Source organism: Hermetia illucens, chromosome 6 (genome assembly GCF_905115235.1).
Source record: "Hermetia illucens chromosome 6, iHerIll2.2.curated.20191125, whole genome shotgun sequence".
Taxonomy (NCBI): domain Eukaryota; kingdom Metazoa; phylum Arthropoda; class Insecta; order Diptera; family Stratiomyidae; genus Hermetia; species Hermetia illucens.
In genome coordinates, this window is record NC_051854.1 from 21,836,823 (window position 1) to 21,864,728 (window position 27,906).

The 27,906-nt window shown below is 42.5% G+C and overlaps 1 protein-coding gene across 6 annotated transcripts in view; it reads right to left on the reverse strand.

Moving 5' to 3' along the window:
- Positions 1-256: 256 nt before the first annotated feature.
- Positions 257-27,906, reverse strand: part of LOC119659920 — a 175,095-nt gene continuing 147,445 nt past the window's right edge. For 2 of the 6 annotated variants that reach the window (XM_038068245.1, XM_038068251.1), the window contains exons 3-7: positions 21,779-21,990; positions 13,827-14,570; positions 12,719-13,175; positions 2,734-2,975; positions 257-2,661 (exon numbers count right to left, since the gene is read on the reverse strand). In XM_038068245.1, the coding sequence (XP_037924173.1) occupies positions 1,932-2,661; positions 2,734-2,975; positions 12,719-13,175; positions 13,827-14,570; positions 21,779-21,990 (2,385 nt within the window). In that variant the 3' untranslated portion in view covers positions 257-1,931. The remainder of the gene's footprint in view (positions 2,662-2,733; positions 2,976-12,718; positions 13,176-13,826; positions 14,571-21,778; positions 21,991-27,906) is intronic. The other 4 variants (XM_038068247.1, XM_038068246.1, XM_038068248.1 and 1 more) reach the window with 4 other exon arrangements.

Here is a 27,906-nt window from a genome sequence, read left to right on the forward strand (position 1 = left end):
TTAAAGGTGCTGGTGAGTACTTTTAGCAGACCTCACTCTACATCTGAGACCAGCTTGTCTAGTAAGCCCTTGAAATCCGCCAATCTGGCGCTTGGATTATCGTCGCAACTATAAATATTTATGTCATCTATCTTTTCCCGCACGAAGCTAGCTGCAGGCCATTTAATACATTCTTACCTGCATAATTGGTAACTAAAATTCTCCTTGAATATTCTTATTGATTTTATTACAGTTATGTAAAATGATAATAATAAATAAAACAATAAAAAATTGCACGAAATTACATCCATAGCGTCATCACATCTGTTTTTTGTTGGATAACAGATACAAACTGCGCATTTTTATATTATTTTCATTCTATCATATTTGGAGATATATTGCACAAATATTATTGTTTATTGCTCTCCTTTCAATCCAATATTGCATTTATTCGCTTTTATTATATTCAAAATTTACAAAGGGGACTCCACTAAAAAAAGAGAATATTCTAAAAATGGCATGTAATCGTAAAATATTGCATTTATCATTAAAATTCTCATAAGATTTTAGTTAATTTTCCCTATAATTGCTTGTTTAGAAAGAAAGTTTATCTTTTATATTGCAAAGATTTCTGTACAGTTTGCATTATCACACTTAAAACAATAGAAATTGAGTACTATGAATATTGCACAGAGTACGTTTTGGGATAATTGCACTTGAAATACCTTGAAAATGTTAGGAAAAAGCTAAAAAGATACTTTATCATCTATAAATTGACTATATAAGCTTTTAATCTGAGATAAAATGCACATCTTCTCGTCTGACTTATGCTTAAGTGATTATTTCGTCTGAAACGCGTATTTTATTAGGAAAAGTGATAGAGAGAGTGTGGTGTGTTAAACGTGACCCTTTTCCAGGCGGCCCCGAAGTCCCATTGCATAGATACTATTTTTAGTTAAACTACCTTCACCTTAGTTATTTTGATTTTGTCTAGGGGGGGGGGGAGACTTAAACTAAAGGTTTTATTTAATTGAGGAGTTAAATATCTATTGCGTGAGTAATAATCGCACAATCTTTTCACTGAATATCCACGTAAATAGTCGACTCTATTCAAAGAGAAGATATTTACATCTACTCAAATTATTTCGAAATAAATCGAGTTGAATTCATTTGAATGATTGTTGGCGCATCCAATCTTTTCTTTAAATTGAATTTCAAAAGCAACAGATATTTAAGTCGAAAAATAAGATAAAACTTATAATTCTAAAGATTTGAATTACTTTATCGAGGTTTTCTCTAGAGAGTTGTTGGTGGCATGAAACTTTTGTAAAATGAAATTCATAAAATTATCAATCAAAGCCCGTTGACTGTAACAGATGACAATTACACGCGAGTATTATCAATTTTTATCTAATAAAAGTTGATAATATTCTTCTGAGGCAACTGGTTGAAAATCTAACTATTAAGATCATTAAAAAATTAAAGTTTCTCTGTTTCTCCCGTTCGTTGATACTTGAAGTCCCGAGAAATTCCATCTGAAACAACTGCAATGATAATTTTTATCACAACTGTTATTCACCAAATGCCGATTGCAGCAATTACTGAGTAATAGGAACCGGTCTTTCCATCTTTATTCAACAGTTGCTTACTATATGACGAGAAGATTGCAGTATTGTGGATATTTAACTAAGTACAACTAGTGATTTAGCTCTCTAACTAAGACTATTACGCTATTATCTATACTCAAGATATGTACAGTTCATCTGATCGATCCAACTTACGCTGTTTGTATGATATATCAGACAGAAAATAGGTTCAACTGATCGAACTACTTTCACATTTCTTTCGTGGTACAATAAAGTATGCCTAATTAGCAATCCAGTCAGCATGCAAACAGGATACGGAGTTGCAACTGTGCACGATTGTATGAGATCAGTAACGCGATCTTCGTATCATGGCAGATACCCAAGAGTATCTTCGAGTGATCTACTCACGGGTCGCATGGACTGATAGTTACTGTCGTTGCCAGGGATCTTTATTGAACCTTTTCTGCTGGTCTCCTTCTCGATTGAATTCAGTTTCGAGATAATATCACTAGTGCTTGATGATCGATGTGAGGATCGTTGTGAGCCCTTCTTGGACGAGGACCTTCGCCTCGAGCTGGCTTTGTTGTTTTCAACGAGGGTTCCGGCTGTTAAACTTTTGATATCGGTCGTCTGACTTAGTTTCACATCCGCGAATTCTGCTGCGACCTCGACACTCTTCTTCACACTAAGAGCTTCGTGGGCCTTGACTGGGCGACTGTTCGCGCTTCCTCCACCCACGGTGAAAAGTTCGTAATCGAGGGCCAACTTATCATCTTTAGATTGATGATCCTTCTGACGGTGTACCGTTTCTTGATTGCGACCATTCTTCTGGGAGCGTTTGCAATAGCATTTGCTGGTACTGATGCAGCTATCGGTGTCGCATGATGTCGTCTCGAAGCTTTCCTCGTTCGTTTCTCCAAGGGAGCAATAGCATTTGTCTTCAGTCTTACAGGAAACGAGTGAGTCGCGGACACCTGTTTTCGATAATTTCTCATTGACACGGTCGTGATCGGCTCCAAGACTGCAGTAGCACCGGTCGGCCGATGTGCAGGTACAAGCCTCGGAGTCGTAGCTGCATTCGGAACATGATACATAGCTAAAATTATTATAAATTATATGGAGGAGATACCGTAAATAATGACTTTGTTAAGGAGTCGTGACCACTTACCCGCTCGAGCTGTTTCGATTGATTGCATTCAGAACGTGTTCATTTCGTGTTTCCGACATGTCGGACCCACTGGTTGCAGTCTGGGCGTTCAAGGCGTTTTTTGCTGATGTTGCACTTGTGGTGATGATGGTGGCTTTGTTGGCTTTTGACCTAGGCTTCTTGCATGATCGGAATTGACCGAACCAAAACACCTTTTTCAGACTTCGAGCACTGAGAATGAATCCTTTGCTTGACTTCTGCAACTGCAGGAGATAAATTGAAAATTGGTATTTGTCTTAAGTGAGGGCTATCAAGAAAAACATTGATGACTTAAGTATACGTGGAAAATCTAAATTCATTTATTTTTCGCGGCTCCTTGGATTGGGGGGAGTCGTATGTCTATCAGTCATGTTTTTGGCAAGCACAATAGGAAGATGATGCGGAGAAACAGCTAAGTTATCAAATGAAGAAAGATATGTATATCGAAGGTAATGAAGGACTTGGTCCAAACCATCCCTTGCAAACTTTTGGCACACGAAGGATCGTAAAAATGTAAGCAGGCGTGTACTTTGGTCAACCCGTTTAATCGAGGAGAGCTTTTTCGTCTTGGGATTATAAGACGAGGAAAGACTTATGTTCTTTCAAAATCAAGATGAACCTGCAATAGCATGGCCTTTTTCTCGAAAATAAGCTGATTAATACAAATCAGAAGACAAAGATCGTTAAAGCACGCCTTAAAAAACTAGCAGAACTGCGTATCTGCTCCATTTCCTAACGCTACTACTACTTTCTCGGGTTTATTTCGCCCCGTCAACATTCAGTTAAATTAAATGGATCATGTTCGTTCTTTCGTTATGATGCCACAAACTCCTAAGGCCATGACTGCTGTGGCGAGAGCAACGTAAGTAGGAAAGAAAGCAGCTGAGGTGCCCAGAGAATGGGTTACTTAACCTGGCTGAGGACTACTCTCCCTAGCTTCGGCAATACGAATATAAGCTTAGAAGATATCCACGTTCTCTGCTCCGGTCTGCTCTAGTTTCACCACGGTTAGGTTGCTGGATCCCGGATCCAGACACAGAAAAGCAGGCTCCTCTTATTGAGTATACATGCTCTAGGTCTGTCCCGAACAGTATCCGTTGTGCTGTCGAATTAACTTTAATATTTGTTTCAGATCACTTTGATGCTTTGGCTTGGTTCGACCCAAGGCTCCTGTATTGACACGACGGCGATGTCTTCCACTAGGAGGAAGACGAGCAGGTTAACTGAATCGCACTTCGAGTGCTACCAATTTATCTGCACTACCCTCAGTAAGATCTACTTGCGAAGGGGGTTCCTCAGTCCCCATCGGACCGTCGATCCTCATTTTTTCCCGCAGCTGCTTGATGCCGTCGACTGGATCCAGGACATCGTCCGGTTTCGCCATGCGGGAGTACGGGACTTTGAATCGCACTTAGTCTGCCTTTTCCAGTGCCTCCAGGCACTCTCCATTATGTATGGACATCTTTGGCAACCAATTACGAGCGACCGGTCTCCTGACAATCTAGTCGGATGGGATGACGTTGAGTTTAAAGCTGTTGCAGGCGTCACCGATCTTAGGGACGCACGAACAGAGAAATAAAGAACTAGTCCCTGCACTCACATGGATCCCATGAAATATCTGGGAGGAATCAAATCAAGGGGTGAGTCCCCTTGTTCTCTATTGCCATCCAGGAGGTGCTCGATGAACACCTCCGACAGCGAATCAACAAATTCAGCGCCAGGTTGCTGCTAGCGGAATTACTATCGGCAAGCGCCACACGTAGGTGACTTTTGGTCACGTTACTATTGCTGGTTAGTGGTTTGCATTGCTTGTGTTGTTATTCGACCTAGTTTTGAAATCGATTGCGATTGAAGGCGGTCCGCTTCGCCTTCTGCTGATTTCGTTCGTTGTAGTATTTTTCAAGAATTATCTTCTATTTAACGAAATCCTTTACATCCCGCTCGTCGACAGTTCCGGTCTCTTTACTTTTCGCAATCTTATTGAGCAGGACCTCCGCGTCTTTACATGTTACCTCTTACTTTTGGGGGACCCCCGACGTCGATGGTTTCGTATTGTAAGTACTACGGGTGTTACTCGCTACGCCTTGCTTGACGATAGTGGTTCCCAGGCTAGAGGCAACTAGTGCGTCTGCCGCCTCGCTCCTGGAGATTCCTGTTATGGTTTCAGCACAGCCAGCGGTGCTACGGCTGGCACTGACTGAACTGCCTTCAAAGGTATGTTGTCCAACGATGATCTCCTGGCATCGCCACCTTTTCTTCCTTTATCGTCCGTTTCTTATTTTTGTTTTTGGAGTCAATGTCGTGGTCCCATGAGTAATCCTAGACAAATATCCCCCCTGGCTAGCCCGGACACCAGGGTAAGGATCTTGCTTGAAACTGGAGGTGCTCTCTGAATATCTTCCAGAGTGACATTGACCACGAGGCTTTCGGTGGCTGCTGTTCCATCTTGGGTTGGGGTATTGTTAGCACCTTTTCCTGTGCAAGGAAGACGCCTCCAGACCCGCTTGCTCCTAACGCATGACTGGCAGGCAAACAGATCTTCGTCAGCTAGAAGAACCTACTCCCTGCCCGGCCCTATACATTTTTGGCCTTTCTGAAGATGGTTTCCAGCGGCCACCACGAAAAGGTTGTGTGCCAAACTGTGAAACCTTAACCTGAAGCATAATCAGACCAGGTCGCCTTGCAGTTGTAACTCAACCTATTTTTGGAAACACTGTCACAGGCTCTTTTCGGAGCTGTATTGTCTGTACTGCCTTATGATTTGCTGTCTGATCTTTTAATACGGAACTGTGAGGAAATCTTATCATGGCAATGAACTTCTTCAGCCCTCCGCCTATCTCGTACCATAAAAGCCTTTCCAAAAGATAATTCCAGATTAACCGTGCTATGTTGTCTGAGAGGGTTTTCGATGTAGCACTTGTGTTTGATATGACTTTTGGTATGGTATCTTGTATATGGTGACTTCGGTCTGTGCTCGTCTCAAGCCTTTTCTTCACTTTTCATATAGCCCCCTTGAGACTATTTCAGAAATCGTAATAATTTTATTCATTCTGCCAGTGATCCGATTTCTATATCGATTTATGACAACGTCTTCTCGTACGAAGGCAGGGCGAATTCAACTTTCTGGGTTACCCAGCAGTGTCTATTTCTCCACACTTTGGCTCTCTCGTTGCGAGAATTCCTTCTGTTACCGGCCATTTTCCGGCCAAAGATACGACTATCGTTTGGTCGTCCGTCTCCCTTGGAACTTGAACATTTTTCCGGCGTTTGCCAGGACAAATTTTAGCTCGCCAAATGCTTTCAGTATGCTTTTGATAATCGCGAAATGACTAAAACTTTTAGTCATTATTTGTGTAATGTAATCCCTTAAGTTCAACATTTCAACTTCTCAATTTATAAATGTTGTCCTATTGTTACATTACGGAGAGCGCAGTAACTGTAAATATGAACATCTTTGATTTCACCCTTTCATGTCGCGATGAGGAAAATTCTTTCTTTAGGTGGTCCATCAATGATGTAGTCACGGTTGCTATCTTTCCCAGTGTCAATGTCTCTCTTTAAGCCATAGACTGGTTATCAGGATGTAGGTAGCATTTTTGTAATGAGTATGCTGCAATCCTACACATACATTCTTCCTGATTATTCTTTTGTGGAGCATAGGATCTCCGCGCAGCTTTTTGTTAGTGGCATTTTCCCTTCCTTCTCCGCAGCTTCGGCAATATGAATTATAGGGTATCCCGAGCCTGGTGGCATGGTCCCCTATGGGCCAGTGCCCCGTGCAGACCGCCATAGTCTTGGATGCATTTGTACGCGGGCCAAATTCCATTTGACTTGGCACAGCTCGTAAACCTTCGCCATCTATGGCCTACAGTTGCTAGGTAGTGCGAGTAGACTGCGCTCCTGACAGACACCAGGGAAAAACCGACTGTATTCACCGAAGAGCTGCCAAGAGCAGAGCCTCGCCTGGCCAATCCGACAACCCGCTCATTCCTCTCTATGTTCCAATGCCCGGAAACCCAGAGGAGGGTGGGCAAGCAAAGCAAAGTGTATGCGACCATGCGAAAATGTGTGCTACATGTTGCCAGACTGGTACCTGTTTTGGACTATAGCACAGGTTGCAAGGTTGACAGTTTTTTGCATCCCCATGTGTAATCCGCCCTTAGATCGAGCGCTTTCAGTGCTTTATGTAAATTTTGCAGGACTAATCTCGTCACTGAAATTACGAATCGGACTATTTGGATCTTTTGGAATCTCCATGTCTGCTTCTTATCGTCTGCCAAGGGGCTGTAGTTTCTGACTTAGTGATGTGGTCCAACGGTACGGCTGCAACAATTATGACGCACGTTCGGGCTTCCTTGTGAAATAGAACTAGATTGGGTCTACTGTGATCAACAATTTAGTCGAAGCTAAAGAAAATGTACCAGATCAAGTGTTCCTTAAAGGGAACATTTTATATTGGAACAAGACGGTAGAAAATGTTCACTCTGTGGGAAGTCCATAGAATAATAGGCTGAAGTAAGGAACAAAAGGGATTACAATATTTAACGCAAGGAGATTGATGAAGTCGATAATTGGAGTGCTTAGAGAAGCATGTCGACTAGTTCATACCGCAACCATAAGTTAACTATTACCAGTGGTACTCAATTCACTAGCGGCTGCTAAGATTAGAAGGCTGGGTTTATTGTCGACTCCGAGAGCCTGCCACATAAGGGCAGGAGACTGTGACATGTTAAAAGGGTATACAAAACATTTAATAAGACATCACATATTTGGGGAATGTAAAACAGATCTTGAATGATAGGAAGGAACATTACAGGTAGCAGAAGTTGCCCAGTAACTAAGAGAGCTTTGACCATAATTAAGTAGGGAATGAGGTTGATTCAATTCAATCTCAATCATTAGGTGGTAACGTGAGAGCTGCTTTGATAAATCTAACAGGTAGCGGTTGAAGTTCGGCTCCTCGTTAGATGACTCTTCGAGCCTCGGCAAAATTATTGGCGAAACAATAAGATTGCTGAGTCACGGGATGTATCCTTTTGAGCGAAGCAGACCTGACTTCAAGGAACGGAAAGCTGACAAATACCTTTTGAGTAGTTTTTTGAAGTGACAGATTTGTATCCTTGAGGGACAGCTTTGGTTAAAGTAAGAAGGCGGACACCTCAAAGTTTGTTGTGGTTCTTTTTAGACGCTGTGGTAGTAATATGATTTTCCGTTGTATTAGTCAAATTGTGAATTGTGAGCGTGAATTTTGACATACGGAGATGTGCAAACAAATAAAGAGAGGCGACGCTCGGGAAGATTGGAAAGGAAGAGAAAGAGAGTGCGATTCAAGAAGTTTTTGGTGGGGTTAAAAGTCAGGACAGAACAAGTATTTATTAAAAAAGAGAATTGGAGGGAAGAGTGTGGGAGGTTGTTAGAAGGAATTGGAAGGCTAGGATGATTATACCAGTTGAGCATAGACACACTAAAATGTCAATGGAGGATGAAAGGGAGGGAAGGAAATTTAACAGTAAAGAGTTCCGACAAACTGTCAAATAATTCTTCGTATAGGTGAGACGGATAAGCACAGGAGGCGCGTATGCAGATATAATGAACGGGAGAAACTTAGGCCGTTTATTGCAATTAGGACCCCACCGCTAGTGGATTTACGTGATAGATTCCGATCCCTTTGCCAGCGGAAAATGGAACACGGATAATTGAATTGGTTTGTAAACCCCTTCCATTTTGATAGAAGACACGGACAGTATAGATGGAACCAGTTACATTGGTTAGCGAGGTAGACGGGCTCTCCTGAAATTTACTCACAAATTGGTGCACTTATGTGGCTTGATGAACACATCTGATAAGAAAGAAGGATTGCCAGTTACATCGAATTCGTGGGAATGAGTGGCTTTCAAAGAGGCTCTCACTTGGCCGGGGTTACTGTATTTTGTCAGTTTCATACAGAACCATCGTGAAAATGAACCAAATTTGCTTTTAGTGTACTTCAGTACTTCATAGAAGCAGCTAACGCTAGTGTGCAGATAAACAGCAGTTTTGGTGGGAAGGCCACCTTTATCCTTCCGCGACTGGTACGGGTAGATGAAGTACCAGGGTATGGAGCAGCGACGGGAAGTAAAATTGTGCTGTGAAAATTGCCCCGTTGAGGGCGCGAGGTACTGAGACAGGATCGGAGACACAGTAGGCCGTCACATAGGGGTCAATGAATTTGAAATGCAGAGCTAGTTGGGGCATCCCTACCAAAGTCGTAGACTGTAAATTAAGTAGCTGTATCCCATTTGACAGCGTGGAGGCATTTCTGAGTAACGTGCGTGTGAAATACAAACATACCGAGAGATAGTAAGCCAATTTTGATAAGGTTTTGCTTCATATGGAAACTTTTGGTCAGAGGGTAGGAATTTTTATCAGTTATAAAAGGGCTGAAAATGTGGATGCTAGGCCTAATTTCTTCTTCTTGTTGGTCGGTACCAGTAGAAGAAAACGCATCACTGCCCCCATTGATGTTGAGGCGAACCAAAAACACTGGAAGTGTTGAATTCCACTCCAAATCTCCTACTGTCAGACTCGGAGAATGAGAAGTATAGCTTTGGGATAACTGATACTGTGGATCCAATTTATAATTGAGGTTAATCTGATATGAAATGCCCCAAAGGTTTAACAGGCAGTCTGCCCCAACTTTTTCAAAGTATATCTAGAGCTAATGGTTAATATTTGCCAGACAAACCAAACTTTGGTACCAATACTGAATATTAGGTTAACTTAGTCCTGAACAATAGTAAATGAAATCTGAGGTTTCTGGACAAAATAATAATAATAATAATCGTTGGCGCAACAATTCATGTTGGATCAGGGCCTTCAAGTGTGTTAGAGCACTTCATTCAAGACCGTAACGGCACACTAGGAGGCAATGTGGTCAGTATTACGCTCGCCCGAGATTATTACCCTGATTTGACTCAGGTACACATTCACAGCTGGTGTCCGACGTCAAATCACGATACAAATTCCACTGCCACCAGTGAGATTTGAACCGCGGCCTTCCGTACGATAACGTTTCTGGACATAGAGTTCTCAATAGAACGCTGCTATCGTTGTCGGTTTCAACTTTCTAACCATCGGTTGAAGATGTGAATTGGGAGTTAATTGTATACCCTCAGAAACTGGCTTATTTTTCCTTTAATATGGAAGGGCAGATAGGGAACGCTGGGTGAGTAGTATATTCCAGAGAATCAGATCCAACATAATAAGAATCAAACAAATAGTTCTATTTTGGGTGATATAGATTGGTAATGCTGTGAAGGCTGGTATGGGTCCCTGTGAGAATAACACTGCAATCTTTTATCCCATCGGAACATAGATAAGAATTATTGTGTAAAAGCAACTGATACCAAGTCGGCCACTCCATCTTTAAGTATATACCCCTTAAAGGTGTCGAGTATACTTCGATAGCGGTATCTAAGTGAGTGATGATGAACGCGGATGCATTGAAGTTAGTTATGTGACGGTTTGACATAGAAAAAGAACCCTGGCCAGAAACCCGATGACAAGCTCCGGATTGAGGCGTAACGATAATGGCTACGAATAGTAGTATATTGATTTGGAACCTGAAATATTCACTTTATTTTCAAGTTGTTCATAGAGCACTTATCGAAAATGGGACATTGTCGCAATCTTCAGGTGACGTATTCGTCATAGTATAAGAAATGATAACGGATAGAGGTTCATGGAGATTTCTGCAGCATTCATCCACTGTTATTACTTCAAGGCTTGAATACTTGCCTGTGACGCATTGTCAGAAGACGCTCGCCTGATACTATTTGGACGGGGTATAGGCCAGGGAACCACATCGAAGGAGCAGAGCAATTCCAACTTCGAAGTAAACAGTGTAAGAAAGTGTAAGGAAACCTCCTACAAGAAATGAAGTTAATAAAGAATAGATTGGTTGGTTGCGTTAAACGTCATAATACCAACGCTCGACTTCAAAGTAGTTGGAATGCAGCAAGCCATTATACCCCCACCCACACTAGAAGAAATCAAGAATGCGGTACAAGTTCTCAAAAATTATAAAGTGGCGGGGGTGGAATTTCACCGGAAGTTGTAAAACTAGGGATCATTGCGCTAGTAACAGTATTCCAGGAGCTCCACAATGACAAGTATGTGGATGGAGGAATCAATGCCAGAGAATATGCAAAAAGGGGGGGGGGCGGTCAAAATCTTGTGGGAAAGTTGCAAAGACATTTCATCGTTATGTACAAGTCAAAATTATTAAAGAAAGAGTAGAGCTTTACACCAGGAACATAATTAGCGGATATTAAAGGGGGGATCGACCAGATATTGTTGGTGGATTTCTGGAGACATACTTGTAAGGCAAAGTTAACGACTGCTAGAATTTTGTGAACTTTAAATAAGTATACGACAGTATTCATTGTATAGCCCTGTATAAAATATTGCTTAAGTATGGAGTCCTACCGAGTCAGGCTCGTTAAAATGCTAAAGAGTCAATCATCAGCTAAGGTGGAAGAACAAGGCCGATCAACTCGAAGCTTTAGGGCGAGAATGTGTACTTGAATAAGGCGGTGGGCTGGCGGCAAACATTTTCAACCTCGCTATGTACTACGTAATACGCAAAGTGGTAAACGATCTGAGAGGGATAAACATAGATAAAACTAGTAGTAAACGCAGTTGAGTATTCATAGAGATGGGGATAGAGATGGGGAGGACGAAACAAAACACTGGACGCCATTAAATTCATGGGAGAAGCAGATACAGAAAGTTCTACAGCGCTGAAAGCTGGGAACATAAGTGGTAAGACTTCCGGAATTAATGCGTGTAGATTGTTTGACCTGAATTGCCGTTGGATATAGATGGATCCAGACAATTCTTTGGCACACCATTTTGCAATTCAGTTGTAGTGATTACATCAGTGCGCCAAAAAGGCTATAAAGGGACTCGTTTATTCGAAATTACCTTAAGGATACACTTTACAGCAGATGCCAGTTTCAGCCACGAGTATCATAAGAGTCTTTCTGAGTTTTTAACACTTCCTTGTTTCGAAAGAAAGTATGGGAGAAGTTAGAAGATGCGATATTATAGTTACTTCACTTACTTCCCGCCTGGTTTCCGCGTAGTCGTAACTAGAAGTCAAAGCGTCTGCCGGTGTCCTCGACAAAACCATGCTAGACATTTTTTTATTTTTAAAAACAGCGGAACGAAAATCTTAGAGATCATTTCTCTCCAACTGATGCGCCCGCTGTCAACTGAATGCGGATTTAGGGCTCTCTAGACTCACCAAAACGAAAGGGATATTTGGAAGGCAAAGGCGCACTACTTGGCAGCCGGCCTTAGATGGCAAAGACTTACGAGCTGTACCAGATCAAGGAGAATTTGGCCCGCTAATAATATAGCCCGATCACGAGAGCTACTGTGCCAGACGCGTGTAAATGCATTCAAGATTACGGCGGTCTGCACGGCAAGTTGCGGGGGGAAAGGCAACCTTCATGCACTTTCTCTGCGATTGCCCAGCTCTAGCTAGAGTCAGGCTACGGGCACTGGGTGAATCAATCTTTGGTTACCTCAGAGAGATTTCTGGCTGCAGGGTGGGAGAGCTGCTTTCCTTCGTGAATGGTACGGGCTGGCTCTGAAGATCCGAGCCGGCTAGACTCTGCCTTTCTGCTCTCATAACAGCAGTCACGGTTTTAGGAGTTTGTGGCATCAAAACGGCGCACCAAAGCGCTAATTGGGCTCTTCGGATCTACCTTACCTACCTATTTACCATTTGGAAGGTAAATATTTAAGTGCTCTATATGTCAATTCCTTGAACATTTTTGAAACCAAAGTTTTTGTTCAGCCATATGTAGAGTTTAGTAAATGAGAGTTAATCCACAGCGGTTGATCGCAATTCATGATTAGTCTATTATTATCTATGACACGTTTATCTAAATAATCAATAAATTTAAAATCTTCTACTCACCTGTGCTGCACTATTCTTTCGTTTCAGCTTCTTTTTCTTCTGTCGTCGCATAATATTCTTGGAACGCTGATAGAGTTCATCCTTTGTCAACGTAACGGCCAATTTCAAGAGGAACTCCTTATAGATCGGTTTAAGATCATTAAACGACATCCCATCAGCATCGATTATGGCATTTAAGATATCATCCAATGAATGTAGATTTTCATGCAATCGAAATTCATTGAATAGTTCACTGAAGCCAAGCGGCGATCTGGAAAGGTGAAGCGGGAACTTAGATTTATTCAGACTGTGGTTGTAGGCGTACTGAATTGGAATTGGTAATGGAACCAGATGTAGGTCATCTGTACTGGATAGGGACGGCTTAGAAGCTTTTTTGGATGCAACTGGATTTGTTGGATCATCGTGGGAACATTCAGGGTCACTATCATAAGAGTATTCTGGAGCTATGTTGGATGATCTGTGGAAAAGATCTTGTATAGTGTGGGGGGCCATTTCTAAGGCGGAAAGCTGTTATTCATGTGGAGTGTTCATGGGCATGAGTATCAACGACTACATGAAATTAAATGCTCTATAAGGGCCAAAGCTTCTATATGGGATCAATGAGGAGGGAAGTAGAAAGGGCTGAAGCTACATCATGGTCAACAAAGCGAGGTTGCTAGGTCTCCAAAATATGTAAGAGTACTTTCGATAATGGATTTCTTAAGATAGAACGATTTCTATAAGATGCATCAATGATGACGGAATTTGCTTAGTTCAAAGGGGAAGGAGTGGCACCTGGTTTCCAAGAAGAAGGCGCATGTTAGTTCTGTGGCAAAACATTCTTTTTTCGTGCCTTCTTCAGACCAACGCTGGAAAAAGCAAAATTCAGTGATAAAAAGCATGAAAGTGTGTGTAGCCTAAATATAAAATTAATTTTCCAAAACCAAATGGAAAGCAAATATCTGATTACGCTACGAAATCAACTTTCGTAACTGTAGTGATACTTTGATTTGAATAAGTTTCGCTGGACATGAAACGCGTCATGAGAGTGTGTGGGTGTTTGTATAATGTAATTTGTTAGGATATCTGGATGTTCATATCGTAAATGAGGGCAGTTAAGCAAACTTACCCCCCACCTCCACCACCACTTTTTCCTGAATGCCTTCTTGTTGCTCGCGATTTATACCGAGTTAATCCGCTCGTGTTCAAAAAGCTGCCCGATCTCGGAATCGCAACCCTCGTCAGGATATCACCACTGCTTCCATCGTGATCGTGGTACAGAGCATCGGATGATCGGTGGGAGTGTCTTGCACGATTCTGCTTATCCAAGTATGACATCGATGACATGAAGAGATCTCCATTTGAGTGAGATCGTGTACTATTCGCTAGTCCGGGAACAGGTGGGGCACGTTTTGTCTTATGCGATTTCTTCTTCCTTTCTTCGGTTGTAGTCTCGATAACTTCACGGAGGGTATCACTATCGCCACTAAGTGAACTTGTGGCTGTTCGCTTCTTACGTGGTGGACGAGATGGAATCGGTGGTAGTTTGTTGGTTGAACCGCGGAAGGAGTTCTTTTTTGATACGGATCTGAGGGCTGGGGTGGAATTGGTCAGTGCTGAGCTGCTGGCTATGCTTATGCAGCTGACACCATTTTGATTTCGTGGTGTTCTTCGTTTTGTACTATTGTGCGGACTGGAACTGACGTGGGCCATTAAACTTTGATAGAGCGTTGCAGCGATGACTATTGCATCTTCCGGACTTTGACATACAAATGCATGACACTCTAAGAGTTTAGGGTTTACGGCGGAACGCATAACTACGGCGAAGATTGGTGCATGTAGACCAGAGGAGAGGCGTCTTTGATCGGCGGCACTGTAAAAAGATATAGAAAAAAATATTCTTTGATTTATGGGACAGTTAACATTTATATTTACTACAATGATAGACAAAACGGATGGATGATTACTTGGTGAAGTCTTGGTAAGACTGAAAATGTATTCCTACATGCCTAAAATTTTTCTTTTTTTAAAAATGGTGGAGAAACAATAACGATGATTTTCTAACAGGATTAGCAAATATCATAGAATAGTAAGTTTTACAAAGATCTTCTGCTGCATTCTTGGGGACTTTAAGAATAATGATGAAACCGGGAGAAAGTGATAAACAAAGGCTTACTGAATGATCCGTGGATAATCATGGATAGCGGGGACGTTGTTTCTGTAAGTTCCATTAGCTAATGCCAAGGCGCCATGCTACGGCCTATTATATCTCCCAATATTCTTACTTGAACTGTTTGTCACATCGATTCAAAACTTCAAGGAGATAAGGTAGCGAAAACGGTCGAAATGAGTTACATAAAATATAGAATCCTTCTAAATATTGCATCCACTCTTCTTCATATAGGCTGCAGATAGCCGATCCCCCCATACTCACTTCTGAAGGTTTTCCCTATCACGACTTTCATGTCCTTTTTCTTCGGAGCCAGTATTCGATTTTCGCGTATCAGTATAGTTTGCTATTCACCCTTCAGCGCGCCAAAGAACCCACATATCATCGCGTTTGAGATAGCTGGATTCGAGATTTTGGACAAGCAGCAAAGGTGCATATAGCACCGTTAATACGTTGAGCAACGTCAAGTTGTCCATACTTCCGAGATGTGAAAATTAATCAACACCTTCTTTCCTGCCAATTTTGAATTTCACCAGGATGTTTACCTTTCTTAAGCGACAACACAGAAAAGAGAGGGTAGTTACTGACTTAAGTTTACTAAACGTGTGTTGCTGTGGCAACGTACCCTTTGTGCCCTCATTCATTTCATATCAGAAAGTACTTTCCGCGGGGTAATTTTCGACCAGACTCGCTAAATACCCGGGAACCCATATGCTTTAATTCGGTTCCAGTTGTTGGAGTTGAATGCGCTTTTCACATGCATTGTCAATACGGTAAAGCCGCCACCGAAAACCTGCGGGTCTTTTGCCAGATTCACCACTATCCTTATTGTATCAACCGTAGGGTGGGCGGGCCGAAACCCATACTAGGGCCAAGCCATTGCTGCTTTCGACTACGCGTAGCAATCTGTTGGAGATAACTCTTCTCATTAGCTTCGTCATTGTATGTAACAGACAGATCGGGCGATATATTGCTGGACCTGCAGTTGGCTTAAGTGTTGGCGAAAAAGCCGGGCTCCGTTAAAGATGCATCCAAACCTGGGACTTTGTTGTTGCCGATTTTATCCGATATTTCTTTTAACTCCTCCTGGGTTACTGGAGGTATTAAGCACTAGTTGAGTTCAACTGTTTGCCTTTCGCTGTTTGAGTGTCAGTGAAACAAAGTGGCAACAGTCTCTTTATTTCTTTTTTCTCTCCCCCCTCTCCAAGGGTTTAAATCGGCATGGTCACAAAGTTATCATTGCGGGAACAGTTCTTACTGACTTAATTCTACTGGCTAAAGTGTCGCTTACGTATGTGAGGTTCATTATAGACTCCAGGCTCCTTTTTTTGATAATGTGTGAGATTCCGACATTGGCAAGTAATATGTCTAGCATGTTCTCAGCAGAACACGTCCTCTAACTTTCATTGTCCGGCTGCCCCATCCGACAGTCTATGCAATAAGCTTCTCGGCTCTTCTGGGCCTAAGCAAAATAAGATAATGGAGCTCCTCTCTACTACCTATGGCACTGAAATGTTTTATTCTGGAAAACTTAGTGAATTTCCTGACAGAATCTTCAACTCGAGATTCCGGTCTAGACTAAAGAGCATCACAACTGTGCAGCGCTATACCAACGGATATTTTCTATATAGAAGAGATCGAGACTTTCTATGAACAATTAGAGAAATTTCAGGAGGGGCATTCCAAAGGTGGCATTGTGATAGAGATGGTTGATCTGAACGCCAAGTAAGCTCAGATAGTACCTTTGGTATGGGTTAAGTTCTGACTAGGGCTAGATTAATAAACGCAAGGATTTCTGTCGATTGTGACACAAAGGAGGAAGTGGCTAAGCTGGAATGCTGTTAATGAGAAAGTGCCAGACAACCACATCATAATAGAAAGGAATTGGATGGTTGCGTTGGCCAGGCAAGTTGGAGCCGCCGCAAATAGCAACGAATTCACTATCGTATACAATATAAGGAACAAAATTTCAGATGACCGTAAGCCTTTCGATAATTTGGTGGGAAGTATAACATCCGGAGAGCAAACTATCAATTAATTGAAGCTGGAAAAACTGCTGGGTTTGAGAGTCTTGCTACGCAATTGTTTCTATCCGCCCTTACAGCCGTTGGAAAGCTGCTACTTCTGCTAATTTGCAAATCTTCAGAATATGAAATCCTTCCCAGTGAGTGGAAGAAGGAGATGATCGTCAAGCTGCCGAAGTAGGGTAATCACCTTGACTGCGACAATAGTAGCATGCCTCCTACTATGGTGCAGACTTGAGTTAAAACCATTCTGAAACGCATCAAGGAACACATAGAAAACTAGATCAGCAGAGAGCAGCTTAGTTTCCACTCTGGATCCTCCTCTACTGACCACAATAGCACTTTTCGGAATGGAGTAGCCTCCGGAATTTAAATCACCGCTCCACCTGGTTTTCAGTGAAGTTGAGAAAGTTTTCTACAGCGATGTATATCGGTGGAGCCTCATATCTGTCGTGAATGTTCTAATTTCGGATATGATGATGGCGTATTCCGCCGCTGGCCCACCGCAATATCTTTGTCTCCATTACCGTAAGGAACAGTACATTGTCTTTTATAGTCGGTGAGGACTCAGAACCATAGAACGCGACCCGGCGATAAATTTTGGATTTGGGATGTTAATTAATATGGCGATCACAGAGGAAGTCAGTTGTGGGAACTCCACTTCAACCAAGATGTACTGATGCTTGAAACAATTTCATAACGTGGTTCACCATTTTGTTTTATTCAAATTCAATCTGAGACTATGTTGCACAAAATATATGGCTTTAGAACAAGGCCATCCATAAATGATACGATTGAAGAAGTGGTGTAAGCGGTCAGACTGGCTGAGGTGCACAGTCGATACTGCTGGCAAGGGGTGGTCTTTGTGACACTAGAAGTAAGAAACGTTTTCAATTCTGCGAGGTGGTGAGACATGCTGGAAAATTGTTTCCATATTTCAGGCTACCTTTTTAGGATGTTGAGGACTATTTAAATTATTTAAAGGAGTGCGCCCTGCTCAACTAGACCCGAGAGGCACAGAACAAAATGGTGGCCACATCGGGCAACTCAATTATCAATTCTTGGTCCAACCTTTTAGACCTTTAGACATATGACAGTCTGTTACCCTTTAAGATGGCTGACGAATTACGTCCGGCCGAATACGTAGATGATGATGTGGCACTGATTGCCGCATACATAATTCCGATAGTTAGCAGAGGGATGACTGAGCATGATTCTCCCTAGTTCTGGAGAAAACCGAAGTACTTAGCTTGGTGAAACCACGACTTCGGCAGACACGATGATGAGTTTCTTCAAGCAGATTTGGAACACCGCAGTTAAGGCTGCAGCTATAAAATTTTCGATTTGCCGACTGATGCCCCATATCGGAGCCCCCTTTTCCAGTAGACGTCGACTGCTAATGAGCGTCGTTCTGTTGATCGATCTTTCCGGTCCGGAAGTATGGGAGGGTACCCTTAATAAGGAGATATACCGCAACCGCCTAGCACATGTACAATGGCGAGTGGCTTTGCGTGTTCCGCATGGGACTGTCGCGAAGCTAGCAGTCATGGCGATAGCAGGAGTTATTCCGTTTGCTCTTCATGATGCGGAGCAGAGGTCTCTTAGAAAAGGTGATGGAAATAAGGAATCTGTGGCTTGTGAAGAGGGAGGCGGCACGCAATAATTTTGGGAAACAAAATTGAGAAGTAAATGGACCGCGCATCTCATTAAAGACGTGCGGCCTTGGTTTAATCGACTGTTACCAAATCTAGGTCTTCTAGGACATAGGTATTTTCAGTTTTATCTACACACCATCAGGAAATTAGGGTCGCCCAACTGTATTTACTAGCAATGATGCGGTGGATGGAACCAGGATAGGTGGAGTTTAGTGGCAGGTTACACTCAAGATAATCTTAAGGTGAAAAGGGGAGATACATAGGGGAGACACCAGGCTGGCTGAGTCTTTTACGAGGTTATGCTCTTACACTGAATAGGCCTGACCTGATGTAATGTGTCCTAGGTGCAACAGGGGGTTTCGGCGGTGCTCAAATCCGACATATCCCTGAATGGTACGGCTGGAGAGAAAGCCACCCAGATCACTCGATTGGTGACGGAAGCATGCGATGCTACTATGCCCAGAAGGCGATTGCTCCCCAGTAGGCAACCCAACTACTGGTGGAACAACGAAATCGCAAGTTTGCGAGCCGCATGTTTTCGGGCAAGGAGGCTTTGCCAGAGGCTCAGGGGAAAACCCGGTGGCGACGGTCGAGAGGAGGCACAAAAGCAATTGCGTGGCCGCCTAAAGGAAGCCTTTCGGAGGAGCAAAAAGAACTGCTTCAAACAGCTGTGCGACCATGCCGACATAAACCCTTGGGGCGAGGCTTACAGAGTGGTGATGAAAAGGCTGCGGAAATCACCCCAGGTGACCTGTCCGCGCCTCCTGAAACAGATTGTTACCATTCTGTTCCCTCACCACGAAAATAGGGGAAGGCAAATTTTTGTCCAGCTAAATGACGGCATAATACCGCCTGTAACTGTGGAGGAGCTGCGGGAAATATGTGGTAGGTTCGGTGACAACAAGGCCCCAGGTTTGGATGGCATCCCCAACCGAGCTTTGAAACTGGCAGTGAAGACTAGGCCCGACCTTTTCGCCAACACCTTCGAGGCGTGCCTAAAAGAAGGAATATTCCTTGCCCAGTGGAAAAAGCAAAAGTTGGTGTTGCTTCCGAAGCCTGACAAACCACCTGGAAACCCAGCGTCGTATCGTCCTATCTGCCTGTTGGATACAATGGGGAAGATGATGGAGAGAGTCATCTACAACAGACTCCTGCCTATCGTCGAAGCCAGCAATGGTTTGTCGGAACGCCAGTTTGGTTTCCGACGCGCCCACTCTACGGTGGACGCAATTGGCATGGTGGCAAACCTGGCAAAAGGTGCACTGATTTCTGGCGGCTGCTGTGCCGTGGTGGCGTTGGATGTGAAAAACGCATTCAACTCGGCCAACTGGAATAGAATTAAAGGGGCGTTGGCTGACAAGAGTACATTGTCACAGCCGGAGTACCACAGGGATCGGTACTTGGTACCCTGTTGTGGAATATCATGTATAATGGGGTGCTTGCTCTTCCCGTCCCAAAGGGGACTACGATTGTCGGCTTTGCTGATGACCTAGCTGTGGTTGTTGCAGCAAAACACCCAGAAGATGTGGAGGTTTACGCAACAGAAACAGTGAGAGCGGTAAAGACCTGGCTAGAAAAGGCCGGGCTGACCTTGGCGGACGCGAAAACGGAAGCGGTCTTAATAACGAAACGCAGGAAAAATAACACTGTAAAAGTGGAGGTCGGTGGACATACGGTCGTATCAAAGCCGGCTATCAAATACCTGGGAGTAATAATTGACACCAGATTGAGTTTTAGGGAACACCTAGAGTATGCATACCAAAAGGCAGCCAGTGCCACCACGGCACTTGCAAAAATGTTGCCAAATATTGGTGGGCCGAAACATTGCCGGAGGCTGGTGCTAGCCGGAGTGGTGCGCTCCATCCTGCTCTACTCGTCGCCTGTGTGGGCAGAGGCGCTTGCAAGCTCTCAGAGACGGAAGCAGGTGAACTCGGTTTACCGACGGATGGCTTTGAGGGTTTGCAGTGCTTTTAGAACCACATCAGATGAGACAGTATTGGTGGTGGCAGGCATGATCCCGGTTGACATTCTAGCCAAAGAAATGAGTGTCCTGCACAATGCAAGACATATGGAGGGGCATGCACAGCGTAGAAATGCGGCAAGGTCAGAGTCGCTTGATCTCTGGCAACGCAGATGGGACGAGTCTGCGAAAGGTCGGTGGACGCACAGGCTCATTCCCAACATTAGGGTGTGGCTTGAGCGAAAACATGGGGAGACCAACTACCACATTACCCAGTTCCTCACGGGACACGGTGGTTGCTACAGGCAGTATCTGCACCGCTTTGGGTTGGATGATTTTCCGAACTGCCCCAGATGCGATGGCATACCGGAGGATCCCGAGCATGTGATGTTTCACTGCCCACGATTTGCGATGGAGAGAAGGAGCTTAAACCAGATGCTGGGCAGGAGCGGGATCCCGGAGAGCTTGGTTACTGAGATGCTGGAGTCCGAGGAGAAGTGGCTTGCGGTTGGCTCCGCAATCATCCAAATGCAGGAGGGGTTGCTGAAGGAACAAAGAAGGAGGAAAGCTGCAAATAGGAGAAGGATGAGTGCCTAAGAGCAAACCTACCCCGCGAAGTAATACCTCAATGGTGGTCCCGCGGGGCTGGGGCTGGAGAGACCGGGGGTGGTTTTTAGTGGGTGTGAATCCCAGAAGCGCCTGCTGTAGTTCCGTCGTTCGGGCGGCGGACGTGTCTTTCTAAGATTTTCCACCTCCGTGTACGTACAAAAAAAAAAAAAAAAAAGATGCAACAGGGGGTAGTTTGTCTGAGACTGGAAAGTATAGCATCATGCTATTATGGGTATCATCCGACGTTACATTACCTATTGATTTCGGAAACTGTTTTCAACGGCTTATTGTTTTATTGTTGATTGATGGGGGTGAATGGCCTTGTATACCGTGACCAAGTTTGAATTGGATATGTTATTGGCAGCCTAGTTTTTAGCGTCCAAAAACCATAGTTAGTCTAATATAGGTCTTGAGCAAGGATCAGATTTTATTTAGTCATGTTTCATATTCGAATCAACATATTGAAATTCTCCATTTTTCACTCATGATGTGTCCATCTAAAATTTGTATCCACTATGTTTTCAGGATAACAAAGTTCAAAGCCTATCAGATATTTAAATATTATTAAATTTCTTGAAAAACGGTGGAAAAAATCATTACTAACGACTAGTTACAGCTTGAAACCTAACACCATTGTCGGAGCAATTTTTATGTTATACTTACGTCAATGGGCGAAATAAACTGGATTTATCTATATTTTCAGGATCTGTTATCAATGGCAGGAATGCAGCTCCACCTTCCGTAGGGGAAACTACAAATTTCACGGCTGACCATACTGCGATATGATGAAATGGTGTAATGAGAGTGTCACAGTCTCCGGAGTGTGATATGCGAAGTCCTTTTGGGCAAATGTCCAGACTGCCAGTGCTGTGATTCTGTAAAAGAGAAGATAACAATGATTCTTAGAGAAATGAAGCTCGATTGGGTTGTAAATATTAAAGATCATTGGAGCGATTTCTTTTCATTTATTCATTTAGAAGAAACGTAAGTGATATGAAGGGTAAATGGGTTGACTTCACAAGTTTTGTGGCACGTAGTTATGTATATTTCAAGGAAAATTTCCGGAAGAACTGTTTTATTTTTGGTTTGTTCATGTGTCTGTGTCCATTTTGAAGCCTATTTTAAATAGTATTAAAAGCAAAGGAATAAGGAATACATATCCAAGGGAAAATCCCTTTTTCCTGTTCTGCTGACGCCATCGAGCGAACGCAGACTCAGGATTCTTTCAATCCTCAAACTTAAAAGTCTATTTCGGTCATTTTAGGCTTGGACGCAAGAAAGTTTCTACTTGAATAGTTCTGTACAGTGCACTTTTTTCAGTCGCAATAATATAACCATTTTTTCCTTATTTTGACAGAATTAAACCTGCCTATTCTTCTCTTCATCAAAATATTCGGCCAGTACCATTGAAGCCTGTAGATCCTGTTTAAAATTTGTCTATTTCATGTCGTATATGCGAATATATATAAATATGCGAGTAACATCTTTAACCACTTTCAGCCACGTTGTTTTCAAGGCAGAGGTGAAGCAGCTTTGCCCTCGATGAAACCGTCAGTCGGCCTTTTTTCAATTTTATTAATTTCAATAAGGAAAGACTTCGATAGAGATAGCACTCGTAATTGACACCTTTGACAAAGTATGTCCGATGATGCCATCATAAAGGAGCTAATTTCTTTTCATGAATTAGCTCCTGGTGAACTACATGGGCCACTTCAACATTGATAAATTCATTTGTCAACTTATTTTTTGAATTATCTCTGTGGAAATGGAGATCAGTTGGTTTAAGATTCAAAAGCAAAATATTCCATTTGGTTATTCTGGGCAATCCTAACTACGGTTAGTATTTAGTAGTTTCGGTGGTTTACTTTCACGTAGAGTAAATTCACGTTTCAATTTACTAAATTTAATTTCAGATTCAAGTATTCGTGTTCATCACACCCTATGAAAGAGGTTTCTGTTTTTCAAACAGAAATCTTATAAATTTCGAAGAAAAAAAAAGTTGTAGTTTTCTTTTCAATGTTCACACCTGATTTATGTTTGACGTTTGAAGTCAACTATATTCCCATAAGACTGTTCTTGCTTAAAATCACCTCAATATAGGCCATTGGCTACCATCGTGCATCCTAAACCACCACTGAAAAAACGAGAGGATGGCACAGTCCCACTGCGAATGAAATGGGTTCTATTTCACGGGAAAGAAGACGAAATGATCTCACTCATCCGATAAATGGCGAGCATCAAAGAAACTAAGAACAGAATAGAGAATATGATCCACAAAGCAACCTAATCAACCACTGGATTCACCGAATCTGGTAAGCGCTTTAGTAGCAGTAATGCTTCGCTTCGGAATGGCGATGTTTGAATGTAGGTCCATCAGAAGAAACGCTTTTATTATAAGTTGCTTGTCGGTAAAACGTTGATTAATTGCAAATTTAAAATTTATAGAAATGGAAACCTCGAATTAGTATAGCAATTGTTGTTACTCGGGCAGTTACTTAAAAAATCTTTATGATTAATTAGAGACTCGAAAAGAGGGAGAGATCTGTATGAACTTCTGTGTCAAAATTCGACCCAAAAGCGCAGAGGATATCGAACACTTTTATTGTGTTACTGGAAGATGAAAGGCAGTTAAAATCCTTAAACCAGTTAGCTGTTAGTTTCGACTTTATAATTAATGCGCGTATGGATGGAGGACGCAGGGTCGGGATTCTCTTTTTGGATGAGATGACTGACTACCTCGAATTTTCCAACTCAAGGCTGAATCCATGAATCGACCCGATTACACGCTGTATCAATGGGTGGCGTGTCTAATAGTGTATCCGAACATCAGCTGCATAACTTACCAAGCGTGGCAACTTCTGGCATATTGAGTTTTAGCAGACTATCATTTAGCGTTTGAGAGGGCCAGCCTCAGGACGGATTCCTGTGCTAGTCGTGACGAAATTTGCACCCTGCTTTGGCCCTCTAACGTCTCATAGAGCAGGGAGTGATCTTTTAGATAATGATGTAATATTCACAAGATATAAACCGACACGCGGAAGGAAATTTCTAGTCTGCCTAGCATATTTGTCCATATTACGGGATTGAAGTCCTTTCTGGCATCAAACGATACGAGGAGCACTCCCCGTTTAGATGGGCCGCTCTGTACTTCGGCTCGGTGAATAGCATCCATGAGCCATATAACCGCATCTGCGGTGTATTACTCTGCTTTAAACCTGAACTACCTTTGAGGTAAATCCCCGCCAGCATGTATCGCTATAGCGAGTGTATTCCTGATGAGTTTTTCGAGCACTTTCCCGGCCGTGTCAAGCATACACACCAATCGGTATCCAGACGGCAGTTCAGGACCTCCTTTCCTTTCCTTTTGCTGATCAGTACGAACTTTTTCACCTTTCAGCGGGAAGCAAAAATACCCGAGCAGTAGGTTTGATCGATGGTGGAACATGAGTTTATGTACTTTCAACGGGATCCCATCAGGATTTGCCCCTGAAAGAGAGCTGCGTCTTCAAACCCCGCATACCCCATTGCTGTCGTCAATCCGTTTGGGATATTTAAGGAATAATGCCCGTACAAAGCGTCCATCTGGTCAGTTTAAAGAATGCAATGGGGAATATCAATAAGCTCGGTAGATTGGTTCCCTGTAATTTGACTGAACTTCAAATGGAATATCGGAAAGCCACATGTGCTTACACACTACGAAAGGAAATAATTTTTGCATGCAATTGTGATGGATGACAGAAAATTAGCTCTTGAAGCCTGGCGAAACCATTAATACCCAACGCTAACGTCAGTAGGACTAAGTTAGACCATATATTTTTTTATTTATTTATTATTAATTATCAATAAAGAGAGTAAACCTCAGTTACTTATTGTCTCCAGGAGGAGGGGAAAGCAAAAACCTTAACCTATGCTTAAAACTACTTGATTGAATGGACCAGGCTGTTGTGCAATTATTACTTTGACGAAGTCTAGGAATAGGGGAATGGAAGTAGAGTTCGAGCTCCGCGAAGGGCGTGTTGAAAATGTGTGCGTTGCATGTATTATAAGACGCAGAGCGGTAGGAGATGTAGTAAAAGATGGGGCAGTCCATCAGACCCGAGGAAAGCTTAAACAAGTCGGGAAACCGGAAGCTAGACACTTCCGGTATGAAAGGTTGTGTGTATTTCTTTTATAAAGAAATTTGGGTGTGCATTTGTCCCATTAGCAAGTAGCACGTAAAATATGCATATATTATGTGAAAACATCCACTTTCAAGTGATATTGATATTCAAAGTTTTGAATTTGCAGAGGAGCGACAGTTTTGACCTAGTATAACTTTGTTAGTAATAGTGCGATTTTCACCATATTTTGCAGAATAATGCTCTATGCTGTAGTCTATATTGCTGTGATTCTAGGGTGAACTTAAGGGGGGTTTTCCTGTCAATTACTAAAAATTATAGTAATGTACCATTATCAACTATATTTGAACAGGTATCGGTATGGAAGGTATTTCAGAGCCTAGGTACCATATAGTGGCAGCCTCCTGATTTTTTTCAGATTTTTCGGTTGGGTAGATGTCAAAACTAAGGGCGGTTTTGAAAAGTACTAACCGAGACCTTTAATTTGATACCCCACATGACTATATTTGATGAAAAAAAATTTTACACCCCCCTTTTGCATGTATGGGGACACCCCCTTAAATTCGACGTAAAAGGATGTAATTCACTGTATGCGTGAGCGTTCACAGTTCCCACCTTTCTACCAAATTTGGTGTCAATCGCTATAACCGTCCCCGAAAAAAATGCGTGTGACGGACAGACAGACAGGCGGACAGACAGACAGGCGGACAGACAGACAGGCGGACAGACAGACAGACATACAGTAAACCGATTTTAATAAGGTTTTGTATTTACACAAAACCTTAAAAAAGATCATAACTCCAGGTAGGTTCTACGCTGGGAAGGGGAGGTTCAGAAAGCGGAGGCGGAAGAGGTAGTCCACAAAGGAAAGTTTTTCTTAAAGAAGAAGGATCGGCGAATTCACGTTGCACCTTTTCAAGAGCCACACAATCACAGTTACGGGAGAGTGACCAGATCACGGAACAGTACTCGAGGGTACTTCCCACGAGACCTCCATCCGGAGGTTTGGATGGATTCAAAATCAGAGGAGTTGTGAAGTATAAAGCCTGACAACTTTGCGATGGGTGATGGATGTCGAAGCGGGCTTATTGTCGAAAGTGACTTCGAGCCCTTAAATGGAGTTCTGATATGAAAGGGAATGTCCGTTAAAAGAGTAGGAGAAGGAAGTTGGTGAGCATTTAAGCGAGTAGCACGTAGAGTGTCACTTTCTGACGTTTAGCGCTAAACCATTACAGAGCACCAGCAAAGTAGAGTGTCCAGGTTTAATTGAAGGGAGGTACAGTCAGTAGGCGATGATATAGGGGAAGACAGCTTAAGGTTCTCGGTATAGAGCAAACAGGGACAAGTAAGGAGGGGGAAGGTCGTTGATAAAAAATAAATATAAAAATGGAGTGGGATGTGCAGCCAAAAGAGACGTGGCGGGATCGGTTGCAAAAGTAAGTAAATCATGTCGGAACGCTTAGAGACGAGAGTTTGGACAGAAGTATTTTGTGATTTGCAGTGTCAAAAGTTTGAGCAAAGTTAGTTGTAGATAGTATGCACTTCCCGCCGTGTTTTGTTACATAATAATTCGCCATCTCACACAGTAAAATCAGTGAAAGAAATTTTGAAATCGTTTGGATAGTATATTCTTTTACACCTGCGGTACTCTCCAGACTTCGCGTCATATGACTATCACCATTTCGCAACAATGGCGTATGCACTTCCAGAGCAGCATTTCAGCAATTTCAAAGAAGTTGGAAAATGATTTGGTGGACGGTTTACCAATAACTTAGTTCATATAGTTTCGAGCCCACATTGGGCGCAGTTTATAATAAGTGGTGAAGGATTCAATTCAAGCTAAGAAGCAACCATTTGGCAACCCACAGTTGACTTTGCTTTAATGGATCCGGTAAGCCTTTTAATACAGAGAAGGAGGATTTCTTTTATCATTTCAATGCACCAACGTGATATGGTCATGAATCATGCCCTCCGTAAAGGATTACAATTCAACAAATACCAAGCGAGGTTAGACTAGTAGTAGTAGTGCACTTCGTATTAAATTCTTTTTTTCGTTTCCAAGTTTCTGTCTAATATTTCATTACTCTTTAGGAAAAAAGGACCTCGTGTGTATTGCATAATTTCCACATTGAACTCAATCCTTTTTCTTTCTAGTCGATTCTTGCTAAAACTCGCGATTCAAATATGATAGTTTTGCTATTACACGGATGGTTCGGATTCGGACGTGTTTCATGTTCAGTTAAGTCTTTGCGATAAGTGTGAAAACCAGTTTTCTGCTATTCCGCGTGCTAATAATTGGTGTTTTTAGTTTCGGGTCCAATTTTTGCATTTTTAATTTTTATGAATCACCAAATATCGTCATTCGTTGCGGCTTCGTTTTCCTTTTATTCATGCGTATTAACTCCTTCCTGTTGTGTTCTCAGTACTGTAATCCATTTGTGTGGTTTTCATATATTTTTCGACCCTAATTTGATTTCTATTTCTTACAAAGGATTATCGAAGTTATTCGAGTTAAACTTCATGCAATTCGGGCAAGTGTTAATAACAGTGTGGGTGAATAGTGCATCAAAAATTACAAACTGTATAGGATTGAGTGATACATGTGACTGATCTGATTTAATTTTTTAAATTTTTGGAAATTTTATCAGTGTCTATATGGTAATTGCGCGTGTG